Source organism: Xenopus tropicalis, chromosome 4 (assembly GCF_000004195.4).
Source record: "Xenopus tropicalis strain Nigerian chromosome 4, UCB_Xtro_10.0, whole genome shotgun sequence".
NCBI classification, from domain to species: Eukaryota; Metazoa; Chordata; class Amphibia; order Anura; family Pipidae; genus Xenopus; species Xenopus tropicalis.
In genome coordinates this window covers 10,644,910-10,654,899 of record NC_030680.2, presented here as the reverse complement: position 1 = coordinate 10,654,899, position 9,990 = coordinate 10,644,910, and the positions used below count along the sequence as shown (strand labels likewise).

The window sequence follows — 9,990 nt, the reverse complement described above, 5'->3', positions numbered from 1 at the left end:
GCAGAACAGCCCTATTGGGTTTATTTCATGGTTAAATGATTCCCTTTTCTCTGTAATAATAAAACAGTACCTGTACTTGATCCCAACTAAGATATAATTACCCCTTATTGGGGGCAGAACAGCCCTATTGGGTTTATTTAATGGTTAAATGATTCCCTTTTCTCTGTAATAATAAAACAGTACCTGTACTTGATCCCAACTAAGATATAATTATCCCTTATTGGGGGCAGAACAGTCCTATTGGGTTTATTTCATGGTTAAATGATTCCCTTTTCTCTGTAATAATAAAACAGTACCTGTACTTGATCCCAACTAAGATATAATTACCCCTTATTGGGGGCAGAACAGTCCTATTGGGTTTATTCAATATTTAAAGATCTCTTATCCGGAAAACTCCAGGTTCCAAGCATTCTGGATAAGGGGTCCTATACCTGTACTTCATATATTCCTGTAATTATAAACATGCAGTGGATGTATTTGCCCTGCCTTAGACAGTCAATTGTCATTCAATGCTCAACGACCTCCCCAGCCAGGCAGCAGTGTGGTAAATGTAAAGGGGCATCTCAGGCAAAGACTCATTAATCCTTGTGTGAGACACTTCCCCTAATATTAATTTTCGTATTTATAATCCGTGCTGTAATGTGACTAAAACTCAAATAAGTAACTTTCAGTCAAAAATGGGTTGAAAAATATATTTTATTCAAAAACACACTAGGCTACTGTACAAACTAAAAGCCTTCCCAGACGGGCTTACACATACCGAGGGGGAATGAATGAAAGGCAACTACTTGGGGAAAGGTTTAGCGGACGGACTAGAGCCCCGCCTCCAACTCTATGGTATGTGTGACGCCGCGGTACCTGCGCTCGTTGGTTTTTACGTGACTTCCGCATTGTCAGCCTGTGCGTTCCAGGGAGGGATGGAGCTACGGGCGTAAGGCAGCTGGAGGGGGCGGCCCGGGAGCTGCTGCTGCCATTGGGGGCCAGGGTGAGTACTGGGGGCCTTGGAGTAACCTACTTTTACCGGGAGGGATTGTTATTAATGTTTATTTTTACCAACCTTACAGACCTATAACGTGTGGATTTGCTGCTGTGCTACAGCGCCCAGGGTTCATAGCTACATGGGACAGGGAACCCTCAGATTTATTTCTTTATAACAATAATAATCGCCCCACCCGAAGCTTGTGTCGGGGCAGTTGGAGGGCCCTTGGTTGGGCTCCTCTGCTTTTTTCTCCCCATGGGCTCGGTAATAGGGGGGCAGTGAGTAGCTATCAGCCTGCCTGTGCTGTAGGGATCAGTGTTCCAGCCTGGAGGCTAGAGACACCCCCCCCCCTAAAGTGGAGGCTAGAGACACCCCCCCTAGAGTGGAGGCTAGAGACACCCCCCCCCTAGAGTGGCGGCTAGAGACACCCCCCTAAAGTGGAGGCTAGAGACACCCCCCCTAGAGTGGAGGCTAGAGACACCCCCCCCTAGAGTGGAGGCTAGAGACACCCCCCCCTAGAGTGGCGGCTAGAGACACCCCCCCTAGAGTGGAGGCTAGAGACACTGCCCCCTAGAGTGGAGGCTAGAGACACTGCCCCCTAGAGTGGAGGCTAGAGACACTCCCCCTAGAGTGGCGGCTAGAGACACTCCCCCCTAGAGTGGCGGCTAGAGACACTCCCCCCTAGAGTGGCGGCTAGAGACACTCCCCCCTAGAGTGGCGGCTAGAGACACTCCCCCCTAGAGTGGCGGCTAGAGACACTCCCCCCTAGAGTGGCGGCTAGAGACACTCCCCCTAGAGTGGCGGCTAGAGACACTCCCCCCTAGAGTGGCGGCTAGAGACACTCCCCCCTAGAGTGGCGGCTAGAGACCCCAGGCTGCCCCCCTAGAGTGGCGGCTAGAGACACTCCCCCCTAGAGTGGCGGCTAGAGACACTCCCCCCTAGAGTGGCGGCTAGAGACACTCCCCCCTAGAGTGGCGGCTAGAGACACTCCCCCCTAGAGTGGCGGCTAGAGACACTCCCCCTAGAGTGGCGGCTAGAGACACTCCCCCTAGAGTGGCGGCTAGAGACACTCCCCCCTAGAGTGGCGGCTAGAGACACTCCCCCTAGAGTGGCGGCTAGAGACACTCCCCCCTAGAGTGGCGGCTAGAGACACTCCCCCCTAGAGTGGCGGCTAGAGACACTCCCCCCTAGAGTGGCGGCTAGAGACACTCCCCCCTAGAGTGGCGGCTAGAGACACTCCCCCCTAGAGTGGCGGCTAGAGACACTCCCCCCTAGAGTGGCGGCTAGAGACACTCCCCCCCCCCCTAGAGTGTCCGGGGTTAAAGATTAAAATTATTTCTCTTTACCTTCAGCCTCTTTCCAGCTTTCAAATGGGGGTCGCTGACCCCGGCAGCATCTATAGCTCTGTGAAGCTGCAATTCTATTTGTTTTCATATTCCATATCTTTCTATTCATCTCGCATGACTGCCTGGTTGCTAGGGTAAATTGAACTCTAGCAACCTGGTAAACAATAGTCATTCCAAACTGGAGAGCTGCTGAACAAAAAGCTGTCACTTTATGGCTTGTAAAAGACTGCACATAGCGCTAATCTCTGATTTCCCAGCATGCACTGCAGAATTACTGTACTATCCGGTGTTTATCTCTCTCTTCTGCCTATCAGCTGATTAAGCACTTTCCTGCCTTTCATTAACAGATCGGAATCTGGGGAGGAGGGGGCCAGTATGTGTGCCTCGGTCAAGTACAGCACACGGGGTCCCGTCCTCATCCCCAGGATGAAGTCCAAGCACCGCGTCTATTACATCGCTCTCTTCTCCGTGGTCCTGCTGGGCCTCATTGCCACCGGGATGTTTCAGTTCTGGCCTCACACCATCGAGCCTTCCACCGACTGGACCGTGGATAAGCGAAGCGTCCATGGCGTGCCGTCGGTCAAGCTCTTGCCGGACAGCCCTCTCCCAGAGAGGGGGGACTTAAGCTGCAGGATGCACACCTGCTTCGACGTGTACCGCTGTGGATTCAACCCCAAGAACAAGGTGAAGGTGTACATCTACCCGCTGAAGAAATACACCGATGAGTACGACGGGTCAGTGGGGGGCACCATCTCCCGCGAGTACAACCAGCTTCTGAGTGCCGTGTCCCAGAGCGACTTCTACACGGAGGATGTGAGCAGGGCCTGTCTCTTTCTGCCCTCCATCGATGTGCTCAACCAAAACAGTCTGCGCATTAAAGAGACCGCACAAGCGCTGGCACAGCTTCCCAGGTATTCTAACATGTCTGTCACTTTAACTGACCTGTGCAGCTTGCTGTCTGTATCAGGCCCGGACTGGCAAGCTGTGAGGGGCTGCTGTAAGGTGCCATAGACACTCACTATTTATTAGGCTGGGGGGGGGGCTGTTTGTGCCTCTGGGTACTGGGAATGCCAGGTGGGCTGTAAGGTGGCATAGACACTCACTATTTATTGGGCTGGGGGGCTGTTTGTGCCTCTGGGTACTGGGAATGCCAGGGGGGCTGTAAGGTGCCACAGACAGTCACTATTTATTGGGCTGGGGGGGCTGTTTGTGCCTCTGGGTACTGGGAATGCCAGGGGGGCTGTAAGGTACCATAGACACTCACTATTTATTGGGCTGGGGGGGGGCTGTTTGTGCCTCTGGGTACTGGAAATGCCAGGGGGGCTGTAAGGTGCCACAGACAGTCACTATTTATTGGGCTGGGGGGGCTGTTTGTGCCTCTGGGTACTGGGAATGCCAGGGGGGCTGTAAGGTGCCACAGGCAGTCACTATTTATTGGGCTGGGGGGCTGTTTGTGCCTCTGGGTACTGGGAATGCCAGGGGGCTGTAAGGTGCCACAGACAGTCACTATTTATTGGGCTGGGGGGGCTGTTTGTGCCTCTGGGTACTGGGAATGCCAGGGGGGCTGTAAGGTGCCACAGACAGTCACTATTTATTGGGCTGGGGGGGCTGTTTGTGCCTCTGGGTACTGGGAATGCCAGGGGGGCTGTAAGGTGCCACAGACACTCACTATTTATTGGGCTGGGGGGGGGGCTGTTTGTGCCTCTGGGTACTGGGAATGCCAGGGGGGCTGTAAGGTGCCACAGACAGTCACTATTTATTGGGCTGGGGGGGGGGCTGTTTGTGCCTTTGGGTACTGGGAATGCCATGGGGGGGCATGTGTAATGTCGCCCCAGGCCGTGTGTAATTTCGCCCCAGGCCGTGTGTAATTTCGCCCCAGGCCGTGTGTAATTTCGCCCCAGGCCGTGTGTAATGTCGCCATATGACTTTAATTAGGAGCTTTAGAAACAAAGCTGAACTTTACAGAAGCAGACACCCTTGTAAAACTGCAAATAAACTGCTTTCAGGGCTTTCCTGGGTGACTCCATGGGGCTCAACATTGTTTGCAAACTAATTAGACAGGGAAACTATTGGATAATAAGCCAAGGATCATTTTAGCTGTAGTGATAAGCTGTAAGGGTTGCCTGACACGTGACTGAGAGGCAGCTAGTGGGGTACAAGTTTCGTCACAACTAGACGTTCCCTATATTATTCAGGAAACCTAGTTATTCCGGCATCTCCTAATAATGCCCCTGTAATGTGATTAATACCCTAGGGGGAGGGGCTAGAGAAATATAATGTGTCCATGGGAATGAATTGGAATTCTTTGTTGATCTCCTAATGTTTTTGCCAGGTGGGACCGTGGTTCCAACCATCTGCTGTTTAACATGCTTCCTGGCGGCCCCCCGGATTATAACACTGCTCTGGATGTACCCCGAGACAGGTAAGGGGCTCTGCATGACCAAACCCACCTCCTTAGTTATCTCTGTTGATATTTTGGGGAGAATTACTGCACCTTTAAGGGTAAGAACCCACGGAGCGGTTCAGTCGCCCCATGATGGATCTCTGCTATCACGGGCAACTTACCTCTCCCAAATGGCTTTCCTTTGGCAACAAGACGAGTCAATGGTCGAAAGCCCTTCCAATCCAAAGTCTCGCAAAGTTTCTTTCCTGCAGGCAACTTTGCGTGAATTTGGATTGGAAGGGCTTTCGACCAGTGACTTGTCTTGTTGCCCAAGGAAAGCTATTTTGGAGAGGTAAGTTGCCTGTGATAGCCCATGTTGCTGGAGAAATCCATTTCGGAGTGGTATGTCACTCACGGTAGCAGAGATGTAGTTAGTAGTTAGTATGATGTAGTGAGTGCTATTCTGAGACAATTTGCAACTGGTCTTCATTTTTTATTATTGATAGTTTTTTTAATTACTTACTTTTTGTTCCGCAGCTCTCCAGTTGGGGGATTTAAGCAGTCATCTGGTTGCTTGGGGCCAGTTTACCTTAGTAACCAGGGAGTGGTTACAAAGAGTGGCATGTATGAATGGTAGAGGGGCTGAATAGAAAGATAAGTAATAAAAAGTAACAATAACAATACAGCTGAAGCCTCACGGAGCAATAGTTTTTTGGCTGCCGGGGTCAGTGACCCCCATTTGAAAGCTGGAAAGAGTCAGAGAAAGAACCTATAAAACTATAAAAAAAAATAAATAAATCTGGATGCTCTGAATTCCAGATTCAGTTCGGGATTTGGGCTGAATCCAGACTTTTAAATAAATAATGAAGACCAAATGACAAGTTGCTTAGAAATGGCCATTCAGGGACCCACCCCTTTAGGTTTTTTCAGTTGTGGTGCAGCAGGATATTTGGCCACTAGGTGGCAACAGTGTTACACATTCAGTCACTATAATCACATAGTACATGTGCAGGGAAGTATCATTTTCTTACAGAGGTTTGAACATAGGGGCAGTGGGGCACTTATGGTTAAGGGAAAATCGATACCGGCCCTTTAATACCCTATCCTCCTTCAGTCGTTCTATGTTAATATTAGGGCACGTGCTCCTTCAGCATTCTAGGCACGTTGCCTAGGTGTGTAAATATCTGCAGCTCCTACAAAGGACTTTATTGGGAAGGTGATGCTTCTGTGTCACTGGGGGCTAAAGGAGAATTACCTGCCCCTCAGTGCAATTAGTTTCCTTTTTATCGTCTTTTAATTGTATATGCCCAGCCCCATCCAGATCTATGCCGGTGGTCGTGCCACTGTGGCTAATGAAAGATGGCTGAGTTTTGAAGCATCCAGGGGGGGTTGTACCATACAGACTGCCCTGTGTTACCTGTGAGCTGCACTTACATTAACCTGCTGAGGAATAAGTAACCAGCGCTTTGTTCTTCTGGCCTGTCCCCTGTTTGCCCCTGCACCATAATTACAGCAATTATATGTAATGAGATGGGCCTGCGGGTGCTGACAGGGGCAGGGTAGGGACAGGGTTAACACTATCCGTGCCTGCATAACCTGACACTATAGATAATATACATTTTTTGGACACTGTGTAGATGTGGCGCTTGAGTTGCCTTTGTCTCTTACACGTAATCCTTGGGCACCCGAGGGCTTATTTCTGTTGCATTTGTCCCAGTGTAACTGCATATCCATGGGTTATGATAACATGATAGGAGGGTTATGGGAGATAATGTATTCTCTGGGCTTCCCAGTGAACATTTTAGCATCTCTGTTTTATTTCCCCATCAGAGCCTTGTTGGCTGGAGGAGGATTTTCGACGTGGACCTACCGGCAGGGTTATGACGTCAGTATCCCAGTGTACAGCTCCCTGTCTGCAGAGGTGAATCTGCCTGAGAAAGCACCCGGGTAAGGGCACACTGCTGTGTATGATTAGGGCTTTGCCATCTGTTTATTAAATTTGGGGGAAATAAAAAGTATACCCTAAAAATTACGACCGTATCCCTTTATTTCTAAATGACACTGTTACACAGCAGATAATTCCCTCTGCCATTTAAACTTTTATTCTTGAACCAACAAATGTATTTGTAGCTGTAATATCGGTGTGTAGGCGCCATCTCCGTGCATTGTGCCTGAGTCTGAGCTTTCAGCCAGCGCTACACATTAGAACTGCTTTCAGCTAACCTATTGTTTCTCCTACTCCCATGTAACTGGAGGAGTCCCAAGCCGGACTTGGATTTCTTACTATTGAGTGCTATTCTGATACCTACTGGGAGCTGCTATCTTGCTCCCTTCCCATTGTTCTGCTGATCGGCTGCTGGGGGTGAGGGGGGGGATATCACTGCAACTTGCAGCGCAGCAGTAAAGTGTGCCTGAGTCTGAGCTTTCAGCCAGCGCTACACATTAGAACTGCTTTCAGCTAACCTATTGTTTCTCCTAGTCCCATGTAACTGGAGGAGTCCCAAGCCGGACTTGGATTTCTTACTATTGAGTGCTATTCTGATACCTACTGGAAGCTGCTATCTTGCTCCCTTATCATTGTTCTGCTGATCGGCTGCTGGGGGGGAGGGGGAGGAGGGGGGGGCACACTCTCATCTGTAGTGTGCATGACAGACAGGGTCGGACTGGGCAGAGCGACCCCCAACGACCCAGGCCTGTTCCCCCGACTGATAACTACGGTCACTAGTACTTCCTCTCCTATCATGACTGCATATGGTGGAATTGTGGACTGGAGGGGGGGCCCTAGGCAGCAGCCATAGTGGGCCTCAGACCCCCCCCAGTCCAACGCTGATGACAGATCATTGCCGTGCCTTTTGTTTAAGGTTCATCCCTTATGTTCCCATTTCCAGCCCCCGCGCCCACTTCCTCCTCTCCTCCCAGACTTCTTTGCACCCAGAGTTCCGCTCAGAGCTGGAAGCCATTCGGGCAGAGAATGGAGAATCGGTGCTGATCTTGGAAAAGTGCAGTAATTATACCGACGGTGCCGCGGCACACCGCAAGCGCTGCTACAGGAACGTGGTGTACGACTACCCGCAGATCCTTCAGGTACAACTGCTTGTCTGCTGAACTGCTGATGCTGTGACACTTCCCATGATGCTTTGCTCATTTAGCATCATCTCCTTACTCCATTTTGGCTACATTTGTGGAAACACACACCCGGTTCTGAAGTATGTCCCTTTACATGCAGGAGTCCACCTTCTGTATAGTGCTGCGGGGGGCTCGGCTGGGGCAGTCGGTTCTCAGTGACGTCTTGCAGGCCGGTTGCGTGCCAGTTATCATCGCAGATTCCTATGTGCTTCCCTTCTCTGAGGTCCTGGATTGGAAAAGGTAAGAGTTCATTTTTTTTTTTGGTTTTGGAATCTCCAGAAAGTAGTGTTCTGGCTATTCTGTTAGACATCTGCCCACTCCAGCCTTTATAGATTACATTTTTGCCTAATTAACTATATTACAAATAGTTTTTATTTTGAGCAGTCTGTCCATGTGACCCAGTTTCATTTTTACACTGAACTGTTCTTTTAAGCTCCTCCTTACATACTCGCATAAAGTCCTTCTACATCAGTGATCCTCAAACTTTTTAAACAGGGGGCAAGTACATGGTCACTCAAACCTTTTGGGGGGCCGGACCCCCCCCCCCTCCAGCTCCCTGCTGCGTCCTCAAACTATGGCTACTCCTGTGTCCTCCCTCTCCCTGCTGCGCTCCCCCGCTGCATCCTCTCTCTTCCAGCTCTCCCGCTCCCAACTCTGTCCTCTCTCTCCCAGCTCCCCGCTCTGTCCTCTCTCTCCCACTCCCAACTCTGTCCTCTCTCTCCCAGCTCCCCACTCTGTCCTCTCTCTCCCCGCTCTGTCCTCTCTCTCCCAGCTCCCCTGCTCCCTGCTGTGTCCTCCTGCTCCCCGCTCTGTCCTCTCTCCCAGCTCCCATGCTCCCCGCTCCCTGTTGTGTCTTCCTGCTCCCCGCTCCGTCCTCTCGCTCCCCCACTTCCCAATGCCAGGGGTGAGGATGCAGTGGGGGGCCGGGTAAATTACCTTGCGGGCCGTAGCTTGAGGATCCCTGGTCTACATTATCAGGGCTTGAGTAAACACCTTGCAGTCAGATAGACTTGAACTCCGCTATACAGTGGAGTAAATAATTATTTGACCCCTCACTGATTTTGTAAGTTTGTCCAATGACAAAGAAATGAAAAGTCTCAGAACAGTATCATTTCAATGGTAGGTTTATTTTAACAGTGGCAGATAGCACATCAAAAGGAAAATCGAAAAAATAACTTTAAATAAAAGATAGCAACTGATTTGCATTTCATTGAGTGAAATAAGTTTTTGAACCCTCTAACAAAAAAAGACTTAATACTTAGTGGAAAAACCCTTGTTTGCAAGCACAGAGGCCAAACGTTTCTTGTAATTGATGAGCAAGTTTGCGCACATTTTAGGAGGAATGTTGGTCCCACTCCTCTTTGCAGATCATCTCTAAATCCCTAAGGTTTCGAGGCTGTCTCTGTGCAACTCTGAGCTTGAGCTCCCTCCATAGGTTTTCTATTGGATTAAGGTCCGGAGACTGACTAGGCCACTCCATGACCTTAATGTGCTTCTTCTTGAGCCACTCCTTTGTTGCCTTTGCTGTATGTTTTGGGTCATTGTCGTGCTGGAACACCCATCCACGAGCCATTTTCAGTTTCCTGGCAGAGGGAAGGAGGTTGTCGTTCAGGATTTCACGATACATGGCTCCGTCCATTTTCCCGTTAATGCGAATAAGTTGTCCTGTGCCCTTAGCTTGACGGTGGGGACGGTGTTTTGGGGGTCATAGGCAGCATTTTTCTTCCTCCAAACACAGCGAGTTGAGTTAATGCCAAAGAGCTCTATTTTGGTCTCATCAGACCACAGCACCTTCTCCCAGTCACTCACAGAATCATTCAGGTGTTCATTGGCAAACTTCAGGCCTGCACATGTGCCTTCTTGAGCAGGGGGACCTTGCGAGCCCTGCAGGATTTTAATCCATTGCGGTGTAATGTGTTTCCAATGGTTTTCTTGGTGACTGTGGTCCCTGCTAATTTGAGGTCATTAACTAACTCCTCCCGTGTAGTTCTAGGATGCTTTTTCACCTTTCTCAGAATCATTGACACCCCACGAGGTGAGATCTTGCGTGGAGCCCCAGAGCGAGGTCGATTGATGGTCATTTTGTGCTCCTTCCATTTTCGAACAATCGCACCAACAGTTGTCACCTTCTCTCCCAGCTTCTTGCTAATGGTTTT

General features: G+C 50.0%; 1 protein-coding gene across 1 annotated transcript in view; it reads left to right on the top strand.

Moving 5' to 3' along the window:
* The first annotated feature begins 908 nt into the window (after positions 1 to 908).
* Positions 909 to 9,990, top strand: part of ext2 (exostosin glycosyltransferase 2) — a 31,524-nt gene continuing 22,442 nt past the window's right edge. The window contains 6 exon segments of the mRNA NM_001127415.1: positions 909 to 985; positions 2,673 to 3,236; positions 4,658 to 4,747; positions 6,539 to 6,655; positions 7,597 to 7,792; positions 7,935 to 8,074. Coding sequence (NP_001120887.1) covers positions 2,701 to 3,236; positions 4,658 to 4,747; positions 6,539 to 6,655; positions 7,597 to 7,792; positions 7,935 to 8,074 — 1,079 coding nt within the window. The 5' untranslated portion in view covers positions 909 to 985; positions 2,673 to 2,700.